Source organism: Schistocerca americana, chromosome 2, assembly GCF_021461395.2.
Source record: "Schistocerca americana isolate TAMUIC-IGC-003095 chromosome 2, iqSchAmer2.1, whole genome shotgun sequence".
Lineage (NCBI taxonomy): Eukaryota > Metazoa > Arthropoda > Insecta > Orthoptera > Acrididae > Schistocerca > Schistocerca americana.
This window is the reverse complement of record NC_060120.1, coordinates 103,672,023-103,699,871: the sequence shown is the minus strand read 5'-3', so window position 1 is coordinate 103,699,871 and position 27,849 is coordinate 103,672,023. Positions and strand designations below refer to the sequence as shown.

The window sequence follows — 27,849 nt, the reverse complement described above, 5'->3', positions numbered from 1 at the left end:
TGTTGCTACAATCACTGAAGACACACTTATCAACATTTGGGAAGAACTCGGCTATAGGCTTTGTGTGTGCCGTGTGACAAATGGTGCTCACATTGAACATTTATGAGGTTCTCGGTAAAACTGTTTGAGTTGCTCTTTCATTTGACATATCATTTATAACTGTAAGTTTAATATAATAAATATCATAAACTGTTAAAATCCCATTATTCATTTCTAAACACCCTATATAATGAGAAATACCCAAATGAACAATTAAATATTTCTTCTTTTGGCAGTATGATAATTTCACTTTATTACCAAACGAATTAAAATCCCAATACAATGTACACTGGTCAGCCAGAACATTATGACCACCTACCTAACAGTCGGTATGTCCATCACTGGAGCCGGCCGTTGTGGCCGAGAGGTTCTAGGCGCTTCAGTCCGGAACCGCACTGCTGCTACGGTCGCAGGTTCGAATTTTGCGTCAGGCATGGATGTGTGTGATGTCCTTAGATTAGTTAGGTTTAAGTAGTTCTAAGTCTAGGGGACTGATGACCTGGCGAGTCCCATAGTGCTTAGAGCCATTTGAACCAGCCATCATTGGCATGGATAACAGCTGTGACGTGTCGTAGCATGGAAGCAATGAGGCCTTGGTAGGTCCCTGGATGCAGTTGGCGCCACGTCTGTACACAAAAGCCACCTAATTCCCGTAAATTCCGAGGAGGGGGGGAGGGGGGGGGGATGATGAGCTCTAATGCCATATCCAGTCACATCCCAGATGTGTTCAATCGGGTTCAGATCTAGCGAGTTGGGGGACCAGCGTATCAAGTGGAACTCACTACTGTGCCCCTCGAACCACTCCATCATACTCCTGGTCCTGTGACATGGCGCACTATCTTCCTGAAAAGTGCAACTGTCGTCGGGAAACATGATCCTCATGAAGTTGTGTACGTCGCCTGCAACCAGTGTACGATACTCCTTGGCCGTCATGGTGCCTCGCATGAGCTCCACTGACTCATGGATGCCCACGTAATGTTCCCCAGAGCATAATGGAGCAGCTGGCAGCTTGTCTTCGTCCTGCAGTACAGGTGTCAAGGAGCTGTTCTCCTGGAAGACGACGGATTCGCACCTGCCCATCGGCCCGATGAAATAGGTGTCGAGGTTTATAAGATCATGCAGCGACAACGTCCAGTACCGATTATCACGTGCCCACTTCAATCAAAGTTGGTGATGTCGTGGTGTTGACATTGGAACATGCATGGTTTGTCGGCTGAGGAGATCCATCGTTAGGAATGTCCAGTGTATGTCCAGAAACGCTTGTACTCTGTTCAGCATTAAAGTGATGCTAGTTCCGTCACAGTTCGCCTAATGCCCTGTTTTACCGGTCTGCCAGCTTACGACGTCCGACATCTGTAAAGACTGGTGCCCACCCAAACCCATGACGTCTAGACGTGGTTTCACCTTGGCTTCGCCACGTGCTGAAGACACTCAAGACTCTGCCCTCGGTCAAACTCAGATTGCACCCCTTCCCCATTCTACACACGGACAGTACATTCACTGATAATACACGTCTACATCTACATCTACATACATACTCCGCAATCCACCATACGGTCCGTGGCGGGGGGTACCTCGTAGTACAACTAGCATCTTCTCTCCCTGTTCCAATCCCAAACAGAACGAGGGAAAAATGACTGCCTATATGCCTCAGTACGAACCCTAATCTCTCTTATCTTTGTGGTTTTTCTGCGAAATGTAAGTTGGCGGCAGTAAAATTGCACTGCAGTCAGCCTCAAATGCGGGTTCTCTAAATTTCCTCAGTAGCGATTCACGAAAAGAACGCCTCCTTTCCTCTAGAGACTCCCACCCGAGTTCCTGAAGCATTTCCGTAACACTCGCGTGATGATCAAACCTACCAGTAACAAATATAGCAGCCCGCCTCTGAATTGCTTCTATGTCCTCCCTCAATCCGACCTGATAGGGGTTCCAAACGCTCGAGCAGTACTCAAGAATAGGTCGTATTAGAGTCTTATAGGCTGTCTCCTTTACAGATGAACCACATCTCCCAAAAATTCTACCAATGAACCGAAGTCGACTATCCGCCTTCCCCACAACTGCCATTACATGCTTGTCCCACTTTATATCGCTCTGCAGTGTTACGCCCAAATATTTAATCGACGTGACTGTGTCAAGCGCTACACTACTAATGGAGTATTCAAACATTACGGGATTCTTTTTCCTATTCATCTGCATTAATTTACATTTATCTATATTTAGAGTTAGCTGCCATTCTTTACACCAATCACAAATCCTGTCCAAGTCATCTTGTATCGGCCTACAGTCACGCAACGACGACACCTTCCCGTACACCACAGCATCATCAGCAAACAGCCGCACATTGCTATCCACCCTATCCAAAAGATCATTTATGTAGATAGAAAACAACAGCGGACCTACCACACATCCCTGGGGCACTCCAGATGATACCCTCACGCACCGTGCGTGTGTCTGACTAGCAGTCATTCCTCGCCAGGTGATGCTGCTATCGCGTGGACGGGTTTAAATCGATAGTACGTCGCTGGCCATAATGTTCTGGCTCATGAGTGTATTGCCTCTTTGGTAACAAAACACAGTTCAGTCTTCTAGTATAAGGTTCACTATGGCATAGCATAATAATCTCAATTCTGGGTTAAATAACTTATGCAGTTACATGGGTTCAAGCTTGTTTTGACAAGAGCTACATTTCTCCTACTATGATCTTGTATTTAAATTTGCGACCTACCTAAAATCAAGTCGGATTTCCTTCAGCACATCAAAGTATCACAGGTTTCTCAATTCAGCTTCATATCTCATTAAGTGACCAAGAACTTTTTAAATTATTATTTCAACAGTCAAGCAGCAGCAGCAAGCAGTGCTGCCAGCTTTAAAAAAAATTCACAGGCGGTCAGGCGGGACCAATAACCACCACAAGAGCCTTATATATTGAAGGCGCGAGCTAAGAGGCCAGATAAGTGGATCAACGCTTTTTTATTGTTTTAGAGATAAGGAATTAGGAAAGGGAGATAAGGAATTTAGATTTATTGTCTATGCAGCATACAGTCACCAACTACTTTTCTTTTACAGTTTCCATTGCCTGCTTTGGCCTATATAAACAGGTAATCATATCAGCATTCACTTCTTCTTCCTTCCTATTGGCAATACAAAGGGCTTACCTGGAACCAACGTACGGTATGGGACCCTACCAAGTATACCTGAAGTCTCTGTTATACTCCAGGTCTTCCACGCAAGTATATTTGCATCACGGAAAGCTTCAAGGCCACCAAAGTCTGCATGATTTCCCCACACAACAGCAACCATGTACTACCTCCAAACACAGCAGTAACTTCACACGTAAACTGCCATTTCAGTCCTCGAAACAAGTTTAGACCTCCAATAGGCTGCTGCTTATTGAACTGCCCAGCAAGATCAATGTCCATGGCTTTCAAAGCCTTGTATAAAGGCACCATGCGCCGCCAACGGCGACGATAAATTTTGTACTTTTTTTTCTTGCACACGTTTCACAACTGGTACGCTGCTTCCATCTCTTTTGTGCTTTATTGTAATGCAACAGTTGGCAACTTAATGATGTTATCTATTCCCCTAGGATTTAAATTTCTTCGTTATCTTCTTATTTCTTACTTTGTGATATTGGTGTTCGGTCTGTTTTGTTCTGTATCATAATTTCCGCCTTTCCGTTAGATATTTGCAATCCCACTTTTCATCTCTCTTTTCATATATTTAAAGTTCTATCTTGACCGTTTCTATGTCTTCTGCCAGTATTCGTACATCATTTGAATATACAAGATATTCTAGTTTTCATTTAGAGCTCCGTAAAGTTATTACGTTTTTTACTTCCATTTGCGCTACTTGACCATTTTTTCAAGTGTATTGTTAAGCGTGGAATGTCAGATCCCTTAATCGGGCAGGTAGGTTAGAAAATTTAAAAAGGGAAATGGATAGGTTGAAGTTAGATATAGTGGGAATTAGTGAAGTTCGGTGGTAGGAGGAACAAGACTTCTGGTCAGGTGACTACAGGATTATAAACACAAAATCAAATAGGGGTAATGCAGGAGTAGGTTTAATAATGAATAGGAAAATAGGAATGCGGGTAAGCTACTACAAACGGCATAGTGAACGCATTATTGTGGCCAAGATAGATACGAAGCCCACACCTACTACAGTAGTACAAATTTATATGCCAACTGGCTCTGCAGATGACGAAGAAATTGAAGAAATGTATGATGAAATAAAATAAATTATTCAGATTGTGAAGGGAGACGAAAATTTAATAGTCATGGGTGACTGGAATTCGAGTGTAGGAAAAGGGAGAGAAGGAAACATAGTAGGTGAATATGGATTGGGGCTAAGAAATGAAAGAGGAAGCCGCCTGGTAGAATTTTGCACAGAGCACAACATAATCATAGCTAACACTTGGTTTAAGAATCATGAAAGAAGGTTGTATACATGGAAGAACCCTGGAGATACTAAAAGGTATCAGATAGATTATATAATGGTAAGACAGAGATTTCGGAACCAGGTTTTAAATTGTAAGACATTTCCAGGGGCAGATGTGGACTCTGACCACAATCTATTGGTTATGACCTGTAGATTAAAACTGAAGAAACTGCAAAAAGGTGGGAATTTAAGGAGATGGGACCTGGATAAACTGAAAGAACCAGAGGTTGTAGAGAGTTTCAGGGAGAGCATAAAGGGAACAATTGACAGGAATGGGGGAAAGAAATACAGTAGAAGAAGAATGGGTAGCTTTGAGGGATGAAGTAGCGAAGGCAGCAGAGGATCAAGTAGGTAAAAAGACGAGGGCTAGTAGAAATCCTTGGGTAACAGAAGAAATATTGAATTTAATTGATGAAAGGAGAAAATATAAAAATGCAGTAAATGAAGCAGGCAAAAAGGAATACAAACGTCTCAAAAATGAGATCGACAGGAAGTGCAAAGTGGCTAAGCAGGCATGGCTAGAGGACAAATGTAAGGATGTAGAGGCCTATCTCACTAGGGGTAAGATAGATACTGCCTACAGGAAAATGAAAGAGGCCTTTGGAGAGAAGAGAACGACTTGTATGAATATCAAGAGCTCAGATGGAAACCCAGTTCTAAGCAAAGAAGTGAAAGCAGAAAGGTGGAAGGAGTATATAGAGGGTCTATACAAGGGCGATGTACTTGAGGACAATATTATGGAAATGGAAGAGGATGTAGATGAAGATGAAATGGGAGATATGATACTGCGTGAAGAGTTTGACAGAGCACTGAAAGACCTGAGCCGAAACAAGGCCCCCGGAGTAGACAACATTCCATTGGAACTACTGACGGCCTTGGGAGAGCCAGTCCTGACAAAACTCTACCATCTGGTGAGCAAGATGTATGAAACAGTCGAAATACCCTCAGACTTCAAGAAGAATATAATAATTACAATCCCAAAGAAAGCAGGTGTTGACAGATGTGAAAATTACCGAACTATCAGTTTAATAAGTCACAGCTGCAAAATACTAACGCGAATTCTTTACAGACGAATGGAAAAAACTGGTAGAAGTCGACCTCGGGGAAGATCAGTTCGGATTTCGTAGAAATGTTGGAACACGTGAGGCAATACTGACCTTACGACTTATCTTAGAAGAAGGATTAAGGAAAGGCAAACCTACGTTTCTAGCATTTGTAGACTTAGAGAAAGCTTTTGACAATGTTGACTGGAATACTCTCTTTCAAATTCTAAAGGTGGCAGGGGTAAAATACAGGGAGCGAAAGGCTATTTACAATTTGTACAGAAACCAGATGGGAGTTATAAGAGTCGAGGGACATGAAAGGGAAGCAGTGTTTGGGAAGGGAGTAAGACAGGGTTGTAGCCTCTCCCCAATGTTGTTCAATCTGTATATTGAGCAAACAGTAAAGGAAACAAAAGAAAAATTCGGAGTAGGTATTAAAATTCATGGAGAAGAAATAAAAACTTTGAGGTTCTCCGATGACATTGTAATTCTGTCAGAGACAGCAAAGGACTTGGAAGAGCAGTTGAATGGAATGGACAGTGTCTTGAAAGGAGGATACAAGATGAACATCAACAAAAGCAAAACAAGGATAATGGAATGTAGTCTAATTAAGTCGGGTGATGCTGAGGGAATTAGATTAGGAAATGAGGCACTTAAAGTAGTAAAGGAGTTTTGCTATTTGGGGAGCAAAATAACTGATGATGGCCGAAGTAGAGAGGATATAAAATGTAGACTGGCAATGCCAAGGACAGCGTTTCTGAAGAAGAGAAATTTGTTAACATACAGTATTGATTTAAGTGTCAGGAAGTCATTTCTGAAAGTATTCGTATGGAGTGTAGCCATGTATGGAAGTGAAACATGGACGATAAATAGTTTGGACAAGAAGAGGATAGAAGCTTTCGAAATATGGTGCTACAGAAGAGTGCTGAATCTTAGATGGGTAGATCACATAACTAATGAGGAAGTGTTGAATAGGATTGGGGAGAAGAGAAGTTTGTGGCACAACTTGACCAGAAGAAGGGATCGGTTGGTAGGACATGTTCTGAGGCATCAAGGGATCACTAATTTAGTATTGGAGGGCAGCGTGGAGGGTAAAAATCGTAGAGGGAGACCAAGAGATGAATACACTAAGCAGATTCAGAAGGATGTAGGTTGCAGTAGGTACTGGGAGATGAAGAAGCTTGCACAGGATAGAGTAGCATGGAGAGCTGCATCAAACCAGTCTCAGGACTGAAGACCACAACAACAACAAAATTGTTAAACAGTTTTATAATCACAGTTCCGAAATTCCATCAGCTTCACTCGTCAGACAAGTATACAGTAAAGTATAATCAGCCGTTTTATTTGCTCAAAGTGAGGACGAAGCTCAATGTTACCAAGAACAAGTGTCCACTGGTTCGGCAAGTAAGGACTTCCTGCTCTCTCTAAATGACTGTGTGTAAGGCAAACGTCATCTGGCGAGTACCAAGGACACTGTGTCTATGTGTTAACCTGCCTTCACAGCTGTCTTATTCTGTCTCCGTCCTTCGACGATCGAATCAGATTAGTTGTCAATATTAAGTTACAAAACTGAACGGTGTAACAAACGGTTCGCTTTGTCGTTATTCATAATACGGTACGATGGCTTGTGTTTCTCCCTCTACATTCTAAACCGACGTACGTAAATATTACTTTGTGTATCAATATTTACATTTTTTTCACCTACGTCTTAATGACCAAGCAAGAGTGCATGGGTAATGCATGCGATACAGCACAATACGATTTTATCATTTTCACAAATGCGTCAAGGTATTTGACGATCATCATTTAAAACGTTTTCATGCATGACTATATCGTTTTATCCTACCATTAGTTTCCACTGTTTATAAAACTTTTTTCTCTCTGTCCCCTGCCTCACCCTGAGGCGTGGGGGTCGTCGTCGTGCACGAAGTAGATCCCCCGACGGGAGCTATACTGTCCAGGTAATCAGCACACACTACATTTCATGGACTTCCAAGAAGCGACTGAAATTCACCCCATTATTCATGTAACAGCTTGTAAACGAAACATTTCCGAGTCGACGTTGATGTAACCATTACCGTTAATTCCGTTTATACGTACGGTGTCCTGCCCTGAAGTACTAACTCCTACTTAAAATATACCCTGCATAGCAGGAACTTACTACTTAAGGTAGGTGAACCAGTTCTCGTGCCACGTACGTCAGGCAAGTGTACCGCTTGCCCGACAGGCCTCTGTGGTGCTCAGGCTAACCTTCAGGTGGGGGAACGCTTCACTTTTACGGTTACAGCAGTACGAGGAAGCAGACAAGTGGAGTAGTCGTTCTTCGTTTTGCCGGTGTCCTTCCGCATTGCCGAACTGCCGCAGCCTTTCAAGTATCAAGTTCGACAAGGCAGACATACTCGCCTGTGCGGCCGAGGTCACGGAGTAGTCGCAGCGCGCTGACACCCGACTGGGTTCGTTCACTCGGTCCGAAACTCTGGTGCTGGGAGAAACTTCCATCAGCTGAAAAGGAGATGTGACGCTATGCAGTTACTGACCTTCAGACTGCTCCGAATCAATTTCGATTAAACCCTACAAGTCTTGACAGTCCCTTACGGAGTGAGAGTATACGAACATGATGGAGATTCGTCCGTCAAATTTGTACGTTTAACTCAACTAGCACTCTTAGTGTAATGACAAAATAATAGTCTGTACGTGCGCTCTTAGTTCGCGCTCTCTTTCTCTGTCACATTTTGTACTCCTCTGTAATGACACAGACGCAGCGTTACCACGTAGACGCGCCCTCTGAGGCCACATTACACAGTTGAGCACTGGACAGAGCACCTAATGAACACACGAAAGGAAACCACTGAACAGACGTTATCCTGGACAGTAATGCAGAAATGTTAGGTAGTGAATGTGCATTCTATGAGACTTCAGATTTTTGCTTTTAGTTTCAAGACGAAGTTAGGGAAATACAAGGCGCTTTCAATAATCAATACAACATATTTAATTCTCTGCCTGTTTCGGTTGAAACAATGCGTAACTTGTTGTGTGACATCGTGGAATATTCCCGCTTCAGCCCCTAGAGTTTCATGAAAATCCGGCGCTATTCTTAGCCTTCAAAATGGCGTCTGTAACGGAAGTGCGTTCCTAGCACAGAATTAGCATTGAGTTCCTTTTGGCGAAAAACCAGAGCATCGCAGATATCCATAGCCGCTTGCAGAATGTTGAAAGGTGGCTACACTGAGCCACAGCGCCAGAGATTGCGCCAAAGAGTATTATTCAGCCGCCTCCACTGGCAGTGCTTGTCGAGAACTCGTAGTAGTCAGTGCTTGCTGAGATGTCGTAGTGAAGAGTTCTTGTCGAGAAGTTGTGGTGGAGAGTGCTTGTTGAGATGTGGTAGTAGTGAGTCGGTGTTGAGATGTTGTAGTAGGGAGTGCTTGTTCCATGTTTTATGCAGTTGTTTGATGGGATAGACAGCAGATGTTGTTCGAATGGAGATATTGTAATGATCAGAGTGCTTTTCGTCAATATATATGAAGGTAAAATATTCCCTGTTTTTTCATTATTTCAGTGTCTTAAATAATGCGTCATTACAGGTTCAGTCAACAAAGCATCTGGCTCGTGTTCCTGTATTAGAGTGTAATTCTGGTTTCCTTACGCAATTATAGTATTTATATTTTTTTAAATTACTTCAGTATAAATGATATTTAAAATTTGTTGTCTTATTGAAGAAGAACCGTGCCAGATGTGTACGTTGAATCACACTTCCACACACAGAACAGTTACACTTGTGCTTTGTTGTTGCGTTGGTTTTATAGCTGCTGGGGACTTAATTAATTAATTGTGTTAACGGAAAATTTCATTCCATTCTTTGTTGTTATTCTATGCAGTCAGATTGCGTACTAAAACTAGTCAGGGCCAACCGTTTACGAGACTTCGTAATTGGACATACAGCGACTAAAAAATTTTAAAATTATTTGAATTATAAATAATGAAGCCCCCATGCAATGTCTACGGAGACCTGGAAGTGAACAAAAGCACTTTGCGTCATTGGGCGAAGCGTCTGTCATCATCGCAACAAGGTCACGCAGACTTGTCCGATCTCCCGTGTGCCCACCGGCCGCTCACAGATACGACTCCTGCAATGTTGGAACGTGTGGACACACTCATTCGGATTGATTGAATGATCACAATCAAACACCTCGCTACACAACTGGACGTCTGTGCTGGCAGTGCTGACACACTCGTCCTCCACCTGGGATACTCACAGATGTGTGGCTGCTGCGTTCATCGCCGCCTATAGGGAGAGCACAAAGACCAATGAAGGACCATCCGTGCGAAATTGCTTGCTCTTTACTAGGCTGATCGTGACAATTTTTCGTCAAACGAACATGGGTTAATCACTGCGAACCAGAAACGAAACGGCAATCAATGGATTCGCGCCACACCATCTCTCCTCCGTAGAAAAAGTTCAAAGCGCACCATCAGCCGATAAAGTCATGGCGACGACTTTCTGGGACTCTGAAGTCGTTACTCTGATGTCCTCCTTCATGGTGCAACGATCATCTCGGAAGTGTATTGCGCTACCCTCAGATAATTGGGGAAACGGTTTCATCGTGTTCGTCACCACAAAAACGCAAACCAACTCCTCCTTGCTCACAACAACACAAGGCCTGACGGAAGTCTGCGCGCCCGAGAGGAGTTTACAGGTCTTAACTGGAATGTTTTTCTCCATCAACCCGACAAGTCCGCTCACGTCCCTTCCGACTTCCAGCTGTTTGGTCCAATGAAAGACGCAGTCAGCGGGAAGCAGTACGTGGCTAGTGGGGAGCTTACAAGGGGAGGCCACGACGTTTGGAACGCGGATTTACTTCAAATTTCGCACACTCGTAGTACTCCATTAGGACAACAAAATGTGCAAACAGTAGCACGTACTTCTAAGGCGTTATTAAGAAACTCGCAAGATAATTTCGGATGTCAAATGTATAACTGTGCGTGGCCATTTTTACAATGAAGCGGTGGCAGCCGAGTGGTTAGCGTTCAAGCTACGTAATCGTTGGATCGCTGGATCGAGTCCCGTTCGTCAGCTTTTTTTTTATTTCTAACACAGTCACTTTCCTTACTATTTATATTACAATTGATATAATGGGAAAAATAAGTGTAATCGGATGGACTTTTATTAAATTTGCAATGTTATTTGCCAGTCTACAAATTTTTATTATCACAGATAATATAATAATCATAACTACTGACTAGTAAACGACAAAATTCATAAAGTGATACTGAAAATGTATGCTTGTCCGTGATTTGAGAAATCCCTTACACCTGGGAGGAGCCCGAAACGACTTGTTACCTGCAAGTTTTGACCGGCACAGACGGCTTTAGAAAGATGTACAATTAGTCGTCGCTTTCGACATTACGAGTACAAGTTGCAGGATGGTATTTTTCGTAAAAACTATGAAAACATAAAATGAAACGGCACCAAAAAATGGTTCAAATGGCTCTGAGCACTATGGGACTTAACTTCTGAGGTCATCAGTCCCCTAGAACTTAGAACTACTTAAGCCTAACTGACCTAAGGACATCACACACATCCATGCCCGAGGCAGGATTCGAACCTGCGACCGTAGCAGTCGCGCGGCTCCGGACGGAAGCGCCTAGAACCGCTCGGCCACCGCGGCCGGCAAACGGCACCAGCTGCATTGAATAAATGCTATGTTTCCGCATACGCAAGGTCTTTTGAGGTTTTCCGTGGAAAAACAAACCTTGTTAACAATTTCAGAAACCTCTCTTTTCAGTCGATAATTTGCAAGCAAACCATGAATAACGCAGCATTTCCTTAAATATCGGCGCTGATAATTGGTCAAGCAGTATCGAGTGCATTTTAACAGCGTCTTCACGAGAAGCAATTTGTCGTTCTCTTTCGATTAAATACGAACAATTCTGAAGACACGGACAAGCATACATTTTCAGTATCATTTTATGAGTTTGGTCGTTTACTAGTCGATAGTTATGAATATTATATTATTTGTGATAATAAAAATTTGTAGACTGCGAAATAACATTGTAAATTTAATGAAAATCCATCCGAATACATGTATTTTTCCCATTATATCAATTGTAATATAAATAGTAAAGAAAATTTCTGTGTTAGGAATAAAAAAAACTGACGAACGGGACTCGACCAAGCGATCCAGCAGCTTGAACGCTAACCACTCGGCTGCCACCGCTTCATGGTGAAAATGGCTACGCATAGTTATACATTTGACGACCGAAATTATCTTGCGGTTTTCTCAATAACGCTTGAGAAGTACGCGCTACTGCTTACACATTTTGTTGTCCTCATGGAGTACTACGAGTGTACGAAGTCTGCAGTAAATCCGCGTTCCAAACGTCGTGGCCCCCCTTGTTATAGTTGAATTCTTTTATCTTGGCGGCTCGCGCATGCCCGCCTAGACGCGGGAGATTGCTGCGTTGCCAGTTGCACACGACGCACGCGCCAATAGAAGCAGCGCCATAGTATAGCATAGTTCGCAAGCTTACGTTTAGGGGGGAGCGCGCAGTTCATGAAGTAAAGCCACCACGGTCGCATTAACCCTTTCGCTGCTACAAAGACGTGCTCCCTGCATTCCGCGCTGTGAGCGATTTTGTCACTGCACTGCTCGCCTGTGCAGACACATTGTGTTCCGACTGCTTTGACACTCTTTTATCATTCGATTCCACAAAAACTATTTGGCTCAAAAATTAGATTTTTACCTATCTTCTTGACTGATACCTTCCCCCCATAAATGACTTAATTTTGTTTCGATGTTCAATGCAGTTATTATGCAGCATTAAATATAGTAAACCATTGCACGAAATTTTGAAGAGTTTGCAGAGGTAAAAGTCCATAGAGTATACTTTCCGAATGGTCGATTTTAGTTGTCACTCAGCTCCTCGAACAGTGTAACTCCATAAGGACTCTAACACCACACGCAGCTACTTATAAACACTGTTGGTATGACTATGAATTACTCACGCTTCGTCGAAGTACGATAGGAAATACACAATTACCGCTGTTGTTTATTGCGAAAAAGCAGTTCGTGAGATTGAAACAAACACCTTTCCTTGCTATCGCCTGAATTAGGAGTCTTATTGCATGTTTGGTTTAATTAATAAAATATGAAGCAATTGGTATAAAGAATGCTTTTTCCAAACTTTCTATAAAAGAAAGTCTGCTATCAAGACATTGCTTTTGTTCTATTACTTTATTTATGACTGAACGTTTCTAAACTGAAGACAGTCGTCCGTGCTCTGCACTGCAGTCGAGATGTGGCAACGTCGTTCTCTGTTCATTGGCTGACTGTGTTTTGTGACGTCAGATGCGTAGAACGAACCTAAACTCGGCCGCCAAGATATATGACGCGCACTTTAGTGATGCAGCAAGACGTTTCCACCAGCGTCAACCAGTAGAGTGGTACCACGCGGGCATACATGCCGTTCCGGCAAGACGGCGTAAGGCCGTCGTATTGAATGGAAATTATGTTGAAAAGTAGGATTTTATATCCAAAACAGTGGGGAATAATCAGGTGTATTGGAATCCTGAATAAAACCTACCCGCTTTGAGAAAAATGCGTTGCATTACGTATTTAACGCCTCTCGTGGTAAAACAATTGCAGTTAGATATTACTTTGAACGCATGAGGGGCGTATGTATATTTGCATAATGATAAACATGAGTGGTCGACAGTGAGTGAAAAAAAAAGTCTTTAAATCACCTAGCTCTGCTGGGCGACGATGTCAGAAGGAAAATCGTATTCGATAGATTGTTTTAGAAGATTCGTCCGATTTCGTAAGACGACATCTTTTAATGAATGAAGGTAGGAACTTGAGGAAAGTTTTAACAAACGGATCGAAAATAAAAGCTTACACTGGTACCAGCTATAAGTGTCGCGTCATGTAGTTGCCGTTAGGGGCGTCCCTGGTGCAACTAGCTTGCTCGTTCATTACCCGCTTTGTGTCGAGTCGAGACAGCGGTAATACAGCAACAAACTGCGTTTTGCGATTTCCTTTCCAGCCGGTGGAATTCAGTCACAACTCTGAGGCGTGAGCTTTGTCCCGAGTACCGCACTGCACCTCCTACAGCTGAAAAGATTCGATGATGGCACTAGCATTTTCAAGGCGCTGGATATTTACTTAAGGAGAAATCCCATGTTCGTTCAAATATACAGTGCAGCATTCTCCTAAATAAATTCGAGTTTTATGGGATTAATGGTATAGCCAACCAATGAATTATGTTGTATCCAACCAAAAGAACGAAGAAATTTGTACTGGTAAATCAACCAATATAGTCCAAGGACGTAATTCTGAATGTGAAGAAATCACGTAAGGGGTTCTCCAAGGCTCAGTCTTAGGTCGACTATCGTTCCTCATCTATGTAAACTATCTTCTGTCTAATATACCAGCAGAATTAGCTCTTTTTGCAGAAGACACTAGCATTGTAATCAGTCCAAACATGCATACAGAAACAGAGGAAATAGTAGACAGTGTTCTTAAAAGTATTATTCACTATTCTCTGCGAATGCTCTCACCCTCAATTTTAATAAGACACTGCATATTCAGTTGTGCACATCTAGCGGTACTACATCAATGGTACGTGTAACACCGATGACGAAATAATAAATAGGGCGAAAACTTCAAAATTCGTAGGTATTGATGAGAATTTAAACTGAAAAAGAAACATTTTGGAAATCATAAAACAACTCAATTCAGCCACAATTGCACTTTGAATCACTGCAAATCTTGGCGACCGACAAATCAATAAGTTGACATATTTTCATTCAATAATGACATATTGAATAACGGTTTGAGGCAACTTATCATTCAGAAAGAATGACGTCATTGCTCAAAAACATGCTTCGGGAATAGTATGTGGTACTCACCCTAGATCATCTAATATATATTTGTTTAAGCACTCGGTGATTCTGACTACTGCTTCACAGTATATTTATTCCCTTGAAAGCTTGTTGTAAATAATCCACTACACTTCAAAATGAACAATTATGTGCATAACTACAACACCAAAAGGAAAAATGACATTCATTACTCGGCGCTACGGTTGTCTTTACCACAAAATGGGGTGCGCAATGCTGAAACAAGAATTTTTGATCACTTATCCGGTGGTACGAAATGTCTGGCAGACAGCAAAGTAAAATTTGAAAACAAACTGAAAAGGCCTATTCTTGACATTTCCTTCTATTCCGTAGAAGAATTTCTGTTACTATAATGTGTAAAAGCTGGTGGGTAGGTATTATTAACTCACACCCGCTATTAAAAAACAATAAAAAAGCTTGCAAATGTTCAGCGTGTAGCCATATTTAGTAATTAATTTGCTAGGTGAATGTAAAATGATTCGTTGCACATCAGTACGACTTTTCGTGCAAAATGATCCCTGTAACACGAAACTAACTAGCACTGAACAAAATTCTCCACTAATCGTCGTGCCAGCCAAAAGCTAGCCATTTCTCGTATGACTGTCCGGCCTGTTTTGCGGAGTCGTTTGTGCTTCGAATCATGCAGGATTCAGTTCCTACAAGCCCTTCATGATGATGATAAACAAAACCGTGTATTGTTTTGTGAATTTATTCTGCGAGTGGATGTGGAAGATAATTTCCTTTCACGTTTAGTGTTCATCGAGAAGATTGCCTTCCCTGCAGTGATAAAGCGAACAACGGCAACGTTGCACAGCAGCCGAACACCATAGTCGAGCAGTAGCGAGACTCTCGTACGATTCGTGTGCCCTGATTCATGTACAATGAAAAGATTTATGGGTCGTTCATTTTTGTGGAAAACACGGTTACAACAACCACGTATCTATTGCAGATCCGACTTTTTATGCAGTTCGAAGAGCTTGTAGAAAATACAGGACACAGCAACACCACACTGGCACCTGCATGTAACAGCATTTCGTAACAACGGTCTCAACGACGGATCAACCGTAACGGCGGTACGGACCTCGCATTGGACCATTGGCGTTGAAGGTCACCTAATTCCACAGTACATGACCATTTTTTCTTTTTTGTTGACTACACCGCCTGTGTGTCTCTCCATCAGACAAGTTTGAGTGAACTGCGACGTCTAACAGCAACAGCAGTGAATTTAGTTAGCTCCACACAAGCTCTCAGAAGTGTGAGGCGAATGGTGGAGGGCACATTGAACAACTGTGAAAAGTAAATGAAAACCTCGACCCCGAGAGTAATTATAAGAAGTACCACAAAGCTGTACTTGCATACATGGAAAAAATACATCCCTGTATAACAGCATAATTCTCTTGAAAATAAAAACGATGTACTCCTATATGTAAGTCAAAATTAACCCTGAAGTAGTACATGTAATACAGTCTTGTAGATGGGATAAATCTTTTTGAAACACCCTGTACTAAACACTACCTTCTCACGCCTCGCCCGAATCTGACATGCTGAAGAATGGTACTGTTTGCAATCAATTTGTGATTCTTCGTTTAACCTCAAATTAATAATGAAAACAGTCTGATAAAAAGGATTATCTGAATTAATGTTCAACACATATGTGACATTGGTTAAAAGGTTCGATCTCGTATTAATTCAAACTGTTATTCGCAATGCAGAAGGAACATGCAACTGTGTACACTTGTGTCTCACGCTATAGCTGCAACCAGTGACCTTGTACAGTGATACGTTGCGGAACAATAACAAGAGTCGGGTACGTACCGAGTATGAGCTATTCATTGACGACCGTTGTTCTGGTACACCAGTCAATCTGGGTGTGATTTTAGGTGGTTTTCCATGTTCGTCACATCTGATTCTCTGTCTCCACTTGAGGCTGGCAAAACACAAACAGCTGCAATACAAAAATTCAGAGAAAAGACGACATTTTTCGATCTTTTCTTTGCAGACTGCAGTGATTATATGTGATAAGGTAAAACTGTGTGTTGGGCCGTGATACACTCATATTTCGTTTAATGTGCTACACGCACGAGCACTTCTCACGTGTTCATCTTCTAAATTTTCAAAGGGATGAGGACAAACATGGACACTTAAGAAACTTTCAGAAAAGCAACACTGTTACTTTACTTCCAACTGGCGTCTACCCAATCCTTTCGAACCCTGCAAAGGTTCTCCCACGAAGCTGTGAGATGAGATGCAAAGGGGGTTTTGCTTCTACAGAGCCTCATTACATTAATTACGCGACGTGTTCATTGTGCATAACGAATCTATTCTGTGCCAACTACGTTCACACGACACAGATAATATGTATCCGATTCGCATACAATAAAGTGCAAGAATGACAAAGTGTACTCTAATAGGTACCGCGGAAAAACGGGAACTTTACAAACAAAACGAAATGAATAGCGTGGTGAGATAGTACCTATTAGTATTTCATTGGGATAATAAGGACAGGGCAGCCTTTAATGATATCAGAAGGCCTTACTTCAGGGGAAAAGATGGGACTACCAACACTGAAAATAGCTCCATCTAGAACGATCAAGAGTTTAAGCATAAAACTGAAAGCCTGAATGTGTGCCTTCCAGGTTTTCAAATAATCCTACAATCAACGTCACTATTCGCGTGGTTCACAGCAGTGACACCTGACCTTTCAAAAGAAAAACAAAAATAGCTACTTATTGAGATATCTCGAAATCGTGAAAAGTAAATTTAGGGGCTGCAGGGAATCCCACCATTCCTCTGGAATGATTTAGAGAAAGTACAGAAAACCGAAAACTGAGTGGCCGGTTGCGAATTGGTTCAAATGGCTCTGAGCAGTATGGGTTCAAATGGCTCTGAGCACTATGGGACTCAACTGCTGAGGTCATTAGTCCCCTAGAACTTAGAACTAGTTAAACCTAACTAACCTAAGGACATCACACACATCCATGCCCGAGGCAGGATTCGAACCTGCGACCGTAGCGGTCTCGCGGCTCCAGACTGCAGCGCCAGAACCACGCGGCCACTTCGGCCGGCCGAGCAGTATGGGACTTAACATCCTAGGTCATCAGTCCCCTAGAATTTACAACGTCTTAAACCTAACTAACCTAAGGACATCACACACATCCATGTCCGAGGCAGAATTCGAACCTGCGACCATAGCGGTCGCGCGGTTCCACACTGAAGCGCCTAGAACCGCTCGGCCACACCGGCCGGCAACTGCGAATTCAAATCTCGATCCATCGGAATGTGAAGTCACCTCACTCAATTGTCGGAAGTTGTAGCAGTATTTCTACAGCGCTTCACAGTGCTGGGACATATTCCTGAAAACGTCGTGCACATTAAATCCGACAGAAGTAGAGGTAACTTTTGAGAAATGCTCCAAATCTATATAAATACTGAATGATCAATCGCTTTTCACAGAAATAAAAGCATTTTCTGTTTTAGAAAGTGATTTAAAAAGCAAGCGCTTTTCCCATTTTCATGTGCAATTGTTTCTCTTTTTGTAAAACACGCTGACACCTGACGAGAAGTTACTGTAAGCAATTTTTAAACGTATTTGGCATTAAAAAAAATCTACTTCAAAGAGTCATATCTGTCTACTTTCTCAGAATTAGTCTTCCGTTTCACTAACAGAAAGACCTTATTCATTTTAAAATACTTGTTGGAATGTATTTCTTACTGTAGCGTGTTCTAAGGATTGTTCCTGTTTCATTCAAGGAAGTAGAGTGGGGAGAATGTTTGGTTATACGCCCCTGCGTGACCTGTTATTAGTCTAATTTGATCCCCGCGGTCTCTACAGGGGACGAAGACATTCGTGAACCCCATTTCTTGAAAGTTTCTTGTGGGGTTTTGTGAAAATGTAATAGGTCTCTGTACAACTTTTACAAAGTGAGTCTTCAGCATTTCTGCTACATTGTATCGCCAATTAGGCAAGTCTAGGGCCATTCACGGCCCAAATTCCTGAAACACTCGATATTACCGGTCAGTTTGATATGGGACCTACACATTTACGCAGTGTTATAGAGTACCGCAAGTCGTTTAAACGTGTTGTAAGGTATGTTTCCTGCAAACAATCTAAATTGCTATTTCTATGATAATAGTGTGTTCCCGTCTTTAGCACTGTCAGCTTACATGTTTCTATATGAAGTCATAACTGTCAGTCTTTTCGCCTACGCGATATTTTCTCAAAACCTTACTGGAGGTTCCTATAAGTTTCGTTGGATAGAACATCGTACAAAACCTCACAGTTTAGGAAAGGGAAAAAGAAGAAAGATTAGACTTTGAAGTCCCACTGATTTTGACAGTATTAGAGACTGAACAAAATCTCGGACAGGATACTATTAGGAACGGAAGTCGGCTATGTCCTTTTCAAATGACTCATGCCGGCATTTACTTCACTCGATTCAGAACCAGTACAACTAAACACGAATGGCCAAAGGAGGATTCGATCCCCGCTCATCTCAAAAGCGAGTCCAGTGCCGTAAGAGGGTTGTAAGCTTTTAAAATTTCAACAATTTTTTTTTTTGTTTTTGCTTAAAATGTTCTCTGTGATGTCTGTTTTATTATACTGTTCATTTCAAGTTCGCCAGAAACTTCGTTATCGCACTACAAGGCGATTTGTGATTAAGTGTCTTCGAAAACCATTCACAGCAGGGTAAAAATTGCACGTCTTGGCCATTGTGGCAGCGTGTAATTTCAACGACGACTTAACCGGCGTTATGGAAATTACGAAAGTGCTCGAACTTGAGATAGAACCAGCCTGTCACAACTTCTGTACAAAAGCGGACGAAACACGTATCGAGCGAGCTGAGCAGTGGATGGCAGAAGCTGCCATGGTTGCCACCAGGACCACCATCGCCGCGAAGAAGATGGAGGAGGACATGCTTTTGAATTTGGAAGGATTGCTGTATATTCCAGGGATCGCTGACTAGAGATACGTCTAATTAACTTCAAAAAATGTGGCCCAAAACATTAAACGCACTTTGCTCGAAACCATATTTTTGATAGTGGAACATAACCTGAGAACGGTACATACAATTTTATCGGAATTTGTTGCCGACATTCTAAATTGAATTCTTATCAGCGTACGTAGCCCTTTTACGTTATCTTCAAGTCTGTTTTCGTGCACGCTTTTGTCTAGATTTTGCGGGTGAAGAAAATGATATTTGTTTCAACATGTCAGCATTTTACTAGAACTTAATATCTTTCAATTATCCTATGTATTTTGACAAAAAAATATATTGGGAACGACTTATACAAAATTATCTAGTATTCTGTTACGTGTAAAATAGGAGGACTTCGGAAATTCCCGCCGATGGCCAATGTTCCGGCTGCAAGGGCTTGTTTCAGTGGTTCCAAGAAGCGTCCGATTTGGACACAAAATGATTTCTTAAAAATAAAAGTGAAAGGAATCAAACTATATCATCAGATTTTCTATTTTACTTGAAAAAAAGATATAGCTTCTATTTTTCATTTGTTCAAAGAAGCTGCACCACCTCCCCCGGTGATGGCGAAAATTCTGAAATTTTAAGGAACATAATACCAACAATTTAATTGCTTACGACGCATATATCCGTCATAAATTTGCGCTTACCCTGTGCTACTGCTGTATACATGCGGCAGGTGCCAACAGTGTCAGTAGCACGAATGCAGGACATCTACATGTCGATGTTTCATCACAACATGAATACACGGCATGACCTACAGCGATTCATGAGGTTGTGTCATACAACGTTTATTATGGCACATATAAGGCAGAGGAAGCTTTGTTCGCCCTTCGCTCCTATATACGGGACTACACTGCAGAAGCATTTTACAAGGTTGTTCAAACTTGTGCAAAAGCGTACCGCTAAACGCGAAAGTACGAAGGTTATTTGAGGATAGAGATGGAGACGATGAATTTAGTTTTCTTTCATCTACGTACGAGTCTACTTTGGCTATTGTCAATCCTGCTCATTCAGTATCTCGAGGCCGAGCAAATCGTTCTTCGTAGTTCTCGCGCTCGCCTTTCAAGAGTGAGAAAGCTCAAGATTAGATCTGGCTGGCTCTGAGCACTATGGGACTTAACATCTGTGGTCATCAGTCCCCTAGAACTTAGAACTACTTAAACCTAACTAACCTAAGGACATCACACACATCCATGCCCGAGGCAGGATTCGAACCTGCGACCGTAGCGGTCACACGGTTCCAGACTGAAGCGCCTAGAACCGCACGGCCACCCCGGCCGCCCAAGATTAGGTCTATTGGTGCGTTAAGTTGTTGTGAACTTCGGCCAGAAGACTGGTTTGATCAAGCTCTCCGTGCTACCTTCATCCTGTGCAAACCTCTCCATCTCCGAATAACTACTGCAACCTATATCTTTCTGAATCTGCTTACTGTATTCATGTCTTGGTCTCCCTCTACGATTTTTACCCTCCACGGTCCCCTGCAGTACTAAACTAGTGCTCTCTTGATGTCTCAGCATGTGTCCTACCAACCGATCCTTCGTTCAGCCCCCCGTTGGACGTTCGAGTCCTCCCTCGGCCATGGGTGTGTGTATTGTCCTTAGCGCAAGTTAGTTTAAGTTACTCGTAGATTAAGTAGTGTGTAAGCCTAGAGACCGATGACCTCAGCAGTTTGGTCTCATAGGAACTTACCACAAATTTCCAAATTTCCATCGTCCAGTCAGGTTTTGCCACAGATTTCTTTGGTCCTCAATTCTTTCCAGTACTGCCCCACTAGTGACGTGATCTACCCAGCTAATCTTCAGCATTTTTCTGCAGCACCACATTTCAAAGCGTCTATTCTATCTAAACTGTTTATCGTCCAAGTTACACTTCGATATACGGCTACACTTCGTACAAATACTTTCGCCGCGCGGGATTAGCCAAGCGGTCTGAGGCGCTACAGTCATGGACGGTGCGGCTGATCCCGGCGGAGGTTCGATTCCTCCCTCGGGTATGGGTGTGTGTGTTTGTCCATAGGATAATTTAGGTTAAGTAGTGTGTAAGCTTAGGGACTGATGACCTTAGCAGTTAAGTCCCATACGATTTCACACACATTTGAACATTCGTACAAATACTTTCAGAAAAGACTTCCTTGTACTTAAATCTATACTTGATGTTAGCAAATTTCCCTTCTTCAGAAACGCTTTTCTTGCAATTGCCAATCATTTTGTTGCCCAAACAGCAAAATTCATTTACGACTATAAATATCTCAATTCCTAATCAGATTTCCTCGGCATCACTTGATTTAGTTCGACTACATTTCATTATCCTCGTTTTCCTTTGTTTATGTTCATCTTATATATCCCCTTTGCGACACTGTCCAATCCGCACAACTTATCTTCCAAGTAGTTGTTGCCTCTGACAGAATTACAGTGTCATCGGCAAACCTCAAAGTTTTTATTTCTTCTCCCTGTACTTTAATTTCGACACCAAATTTTTCTTTTGTTTCCTTTACTGCTTGTTCGTTAGACAGATTGAATAACATCGAGGACAGGCTACAAACCTTTCTCTCTCCCTTCTCAATCATTGCTTCCCTTTCGTGCTCCTCGACCCTTGTAACTGCTATCTAGTTTGCGTACAAGTTGTAAATAGCCTTTCGCTCTCTGTACTTTACCCCTTCTACGCTCAGAATTTCAAAGAGAGTATTCCAGTCAACATCGTCAAAAGCTTTCTTCAAGTCTACAAATGCTATAAATGTAGCTTTGCCTTTCCTTAACCTTTCTTCTATGATAAGTGGTAGGGCCAGCATTGCCTTTCGTGTTCCTACTTTTCTCCGGAATCCAAACTGATCTTTCACGAAGTCGGCTTCTACCACTTCTTCCATTATTCTGTAAAGAATTCGTGTTAGCATTTTGCAACCAAGAATCATTAAACTGACAGTTCGGTAATACTCATACCTGTCAGCACCTGCTTCCTTTGAAATTGGAATTATTGTATTCTGCTTGAAGTCTGAGGTTATTTCGCCTGTCTCATACATTTTGCTCGCCATGCGGGGAGTATGAAACAGAAAAATTCAGATCCACACTCACTTCATTTTAGAACGTTTGTACTGGCGAAATTCTCTCGTTAAAGGGTGCCTCGCTACCAGCCAGTATATTCCGAAGAAAGAAAGTCGTTGTGAAATAAATACCTTTTTATGTGTGACTGTTCAACTGGATTTATAATGGACTTCTTAGTACAGCGAGTGCAATGATAGGAATAATTAGTGAAGGTTGTCTAACAAAAATCGAGCAAAACATTAAGAACACTTCTGGTACGTTATTTGGGAAGAGGATGGTCACTATCCTGACAAGTGGTACACAAGTCGATCTATTCCAGTATTTACGCAACAGAGGACCAGAAGAATACACAAAATTTCAAACTCAGGTTCCAGTGAGGAGGAATGGAAATCAGCTTGACGAATACACTAATTGCGTTAATTTAGTAAGACAGAACGAACATACGTACGTTTTTCACATATGATACAGCTCAACTGGTTTCATCGGGAAAAAAGGCGGCCAAAGCAGTCTCGAGAAATTGAAACTGAAATACGTATTGGACTACAGTCAACCAATGAAAGCGGTAGACATGGTACTGGTACTGAGTGAGTTCGAAAAAACGTTGACTTGTTTAAAAGTTAGCCGGCCGAGGTGGCCGAGCGGTTCTAGGCGCTACAGTCTGGAACCGCGCGACTGCTACGGTCGCAGGTTCGAATCCTGCCCCGGGCATGGATGTGTGTGATGTCCTTAGGTTAGTTAGGTTTAAGTAGTTCTAAGTTCTAGGGGACTGATGACCTCAGAAGTTAAGTCCCATAGTGCTCAGAGCCATTTTTTGTTTAAAAGTTATTTGTTCACACATTGAACATATGTGTAATAAGGTCTTATACAGCTTACCAACAAGGGGACAATAAGGACTGCCCCTCTTTGAGTTTCTTTATACCTAAGTCAGTATCTTGACATAAATTTCCTAAGGCAGTTCTCATAAAATCGCCTTTGAAATTTAGAAGATTTCGGAGACTATTGACTACAAAATATTTCGAGTTCATTAACATAGCTGCCGGTAGTTTAATGCGTGACGTAAAAGTCTGAAGTGTGAAGTCGTTGGATCGAATCTCGTTGAAAGGAACATTTTTGTTTTACTTGAATTTCCTATTTATTAACAAATGGAAATGTTTAATTACAAATAATGTACGGCAATCTTTGGTCAAATTTGATGCCCTTTTGTGAAATGACAATTTTGAGTAAATCAATACTACTCTGCAATTTCTAAAAATGAGAAAGTATTTCATTTTCTATTTTATGTTTTGCACTTCTGTACTAAAATTTAATTTATCATAATTCCTCGCATTTTCATGCGATTAGTAATGAAAAAAAGAAGGACGGTTTACTTTACTTTTACTTTACATTTTTTCTTCAGTTTACTTATGGCAAGGACCTTATCGACCATACGCCAGCTCTAAGAGCCCCCCCCCCCCATTCCCCCCCCCCCGTTTCTTTCTGTGGAGTGCTCTGTGTCGATTTGGTGTCATTGTTCGTCGTAGCAGTGTCTATCTGAATGTTATCTCGCCACCCAATTCTCGGCCTTCTTCTTCTTCTCCTTCCATCTATTGTCCTCTTATGTTACGTTCATTTAAAAATGTGATCAAATATTTGTTAATTAACATTTCCATTTGTTAATAAACGTGGAATAAAAAAATAAAAAAGTTGCTTTCAACGATATTCGAACCAACAGCTTTACTATTAATAGACTTTCAGCCTACACACTTTTCTCCGGCTACCAGCAACTACGTTAATAGCAGCAAATACGTTAATAAGTTCGAAATGTTGTTTCATTAACAGCGGTCAGAAATGTTCTAATTTTCAAAGGCGATGTTTAGAGGCCTGTACGTGAAATGAATCAATCGCTGTCTGAGTTTCTTCCTGCTATTGTTCATGTAGTTACGGAGAAGCATCACCGAGAAAGAACAAAATCAAAGGTCACCGATCGAAGAGGAAAATCAATTGCGGCTACGAGGGAAGTCCTTTCCTCGAATTTTTTAATCGTTAGAAAATAAAGCCACTCTCTGAGAAGATCATGTCGTTAGCAGCAGAAGGAATCGCGATATTGTTGTAGACGTACCGCGCTGTGCGACAGAAATGACCATCACAGTAGCACAAGCGCACTGTAGACGTGAACTCAGCAGCGAAAGGGGTAACGTGTACACCAATGGCACGATTATATTGCTCTGGGGAACACAAGAAATTAGTTTACTTGTATTCGTCCGCTATCTGAGTAAATTCACTAACATTTCGCAACGTTCTGTGCACTGATAGACATACTATACTACCCTGGGGAACATCAGAAATTAGTTAATCCGTGTTCGCCGGCTGCCTGAGAAGATTACTAATATATTGGCAACGATCTGTGCGGCAATGGTCCGATTATACTTCCCTGGGGAACACCACAAATTAATTTATTTTTGAGCGCCAGCTATACGAAAAAATTCACTAACAAGTAAGCCTACCCAAGGGATACACATCGATTTTGATCGGCTCCGAATATTACGTAGCGTAAACAAAATAACAGACTTACTTTTTTACGTGCTTAACATGAATACCGTTGAAAAGGTAACAGATGTAAAAAAAAACGTAAAGCAAAAGGTCTGTGGTTTTTAATGTGCGTTACGACAGTACACCCAGATTTCTTGAGAAAGTCACTATTTTCGATATCTCCCCCATCCCACTTTTTTTGTTTTTCGTTTCGATATGTGACCAATAGCAAAATATGTAACATCGTTAATATCAAATTCAGTTATATATGATGAAGTGGTAGTCCAAAGACGCATTTGTCAGGAATGAGCTAAAAATATCTCTGCATTGTTGTACACGCCCTCGAAGAAAACAAATGCTCTATTGGATGTATTTATCTGGGAAAGACTTATTAAACAACCCAGCATGACAGCTGGCAATGAAGCGTACACACATGTGTACAGTAATGGTACTATTATACTACCCTGCGGAACACCAGAAATTAGTTTATCTGTGTTCATAGGCTATCTGAGAAATACATTGCTAGCTTATTTCCAACAAATGGATCTTTGGAATATAACTTCATCTTATATGACTGGGTTTGACATTAACGAGCTCTACGTTTTGCTATTAGTCAAATGTCAAAATGAAAAATAAAATATTGGGGAGAGGGAATTTCGAAAATTATTACTTTTGCAACAGGTCTGGGTGCACCGTTGTAATGTACATTAAAAACCATATAAATTTTAGCTGAAGTTCTTTTTTGTACCTGTTATCGTTTCAACGGTATTGATTCAGAATTATTAAACTCAATTTTTTTCCGCGTCGTGTTTCGCCCTCTTAACGGCCGTATGGACAGGTATAAAAAAATACATGCCTCTTACTTTGGAACCTTCAACATCGTAGCGCGTCAGCAATCGTTGCTTAATATACTAAAAAACTAAAAAGCCGCCTCGATTGCGAATCGAGGCGGCTTTTTAGTTTTTTAAGGGGGTAGGACGTCAAACGGGCCGACTTGGAGCAGGGGAGGCACCGCAGGACATTTTAATTTCCACTGTCTATGCTTCTACAAATAAATTCATAAAACTTCAACAGCATGACCAGGAAGGATTCAGGATTCATACTCATAGCAGTGGAAGCTCAAAAACGTAACAAAACACATTTTTTTTACATGTGAAATTTCATCATTTTTTCACCTACTACTGGCTGCATTTATTGTTATAGGGACACTTTTCTTCCTAAGTAAGAGAGATTCTATGATGACTTTTGCACAGCATACAAACCATAGTTACAGGTGTATGAAACTCTAGGAGTTATTTAATTTATGAAAAAATGAATGAACTGTTGCATTTTAAACTTCATGTTTAGAAAAAAATCAAGTTTTATAGTTAACTATCTCAATTTTTTCCACAGTTTTTTAATAGATTTGGAAAATTCTAGAGTTTCATACACCTGTAACTACTGTTTGTATGCTATGAAAAATTCATCGAAGAATCTCTCTTACTTAGGAAGAAAAGTGTACTTATAGCCACAAATGCAGCCAGTAATAAGTGAAAAAACGATGAAATTTCACGTGTAAAAAAAGGTATTTTGCTACGTTTTTGAACTTCCACTGCGATGAGTGTGAGTCCTCAATCCTTCCTGGTCATGCTGACAAAGTTTTATGAATTTATTTGTAAAAGTATAGACAGTAGAAATTAAAATGTCCTGTGGTGACTCTCCTGCTCCAAGTCGGCCCGTTTGACGTCCTACCCCTCTTAATACCTCTTATTTTGCTCTACACTACAACATGTTCAAAGCCTATCAAAATCGAAGTGTAACCCTTGTGCAGGTTTACTTGTAAGATTCCACCGGAGTTCTGTCCTATAGAACAACCCCTCCGAGCGGCAGTGACTAAATAGGAATTAAATGAAGAGCCTGCTAGGTGAATTATGGAAGCTAGTTATGGAGGAGAGCGCGGTTACCTGCGAGTAGCGCCCGCATCTGCCGCAGAGCTTTGCCGGCGCTGGCGGCGTTCTCCTCTAGCGGCGATGCGTGCAGCTGCGGCGCCTCCATGTTGCACTCTGAGCGGCAGGTCGGCGGCGCGCACAGTAGTCGGGCTGTGCGTGACGTCACACGGTACCCACGGCTGCAGCTGACGGGGCGGTAAGGTGGCAGCGGCGGGGAACAGCTCGCGGACAGCGTGGCAGGAAACCGAGCCGTACCGGCCGAGCGAGGTGGCACAGTTGACTCGCACACGGGAGGACGGCAACTTAAATTTCCGACCGACCATTCAGGTTTAGGTTTACCGTGGCGCCGAGAAACAGCTAAAATCGTTAAAACTGAACGTAGCTCCAGGCCCCATGGAATCCCTTCGACATCCTGTAGCCAATTTTCGCTTGTGAACCGATGTTGTAACTACAATCTACCGTAGATCCCACGAACAAAAATCCGAGCCCAGTTGTTGGAAGAAAGCACAAGACATACACCCGTATGCAAGATGGGCAGCAGAAATGATCCACAAAACTACCATGGAATATCCTTAACATCCATTTATTGCAGAATCCTAAAAGCAGTGCCTGATTTGTAAAAATAGGAGGTTTTGGTACTGTGACCTTCCGGGAGTGTGTGTGTGTGGGGGGGGGGGGGGGGGGGGGGAAATTGAAATTAAGACTTTTTAAAACGTCATTTTAACGCTTTTCTGCTCATTTCAAAAATGCGAAAACAACTTTTGTACTAGCAAAAAATTAAGTTCTATAGTTTAGACAAGAAGAGAATAGAAGCTACAGAGGAATGCTGAAGATTAGATGGGTAGATCACATAACTAACGCGGAGGTATTGAATAGAATTGGGGCTAAGAAAAATTTGTGGCACAACTTGACTAGAAGAAGGGATAGGTTGGTAGGACTGGTTCTGAGGCATCATGGGATCACCAGCTTAGTATTGGAGGG

At 41.8% G+C, this 27,849-nt stretch overlaps 1 protein-coding gene across 1 annotated transcript in view; it reads right to left on the bottom strand.

Annotated features, from left to right (window-relative positions):
- LOC124593813 (alpha-tocopherol transfer protein-like) overlaps positions 1-26,989 on the bottom strand; it is a 211,744-nt gene extending 184,755 nt beyond the window's left edge. The window contains exon 1 of the mRNA XM_047132161.1: positions 26,884-26,989. Within this exon, the coding sequence (XP_046988117.1) occupies positions 26,884-26,974 (91 nt within the window). The 5' untranslated portion in view covers positions 26,975-26,989. The remainder of the gene's footprint in view (positions 1-26,883) is intronic.
- Between the last annotated feature and the right edge of the window lie 860 nt (positions 26,990-27,849).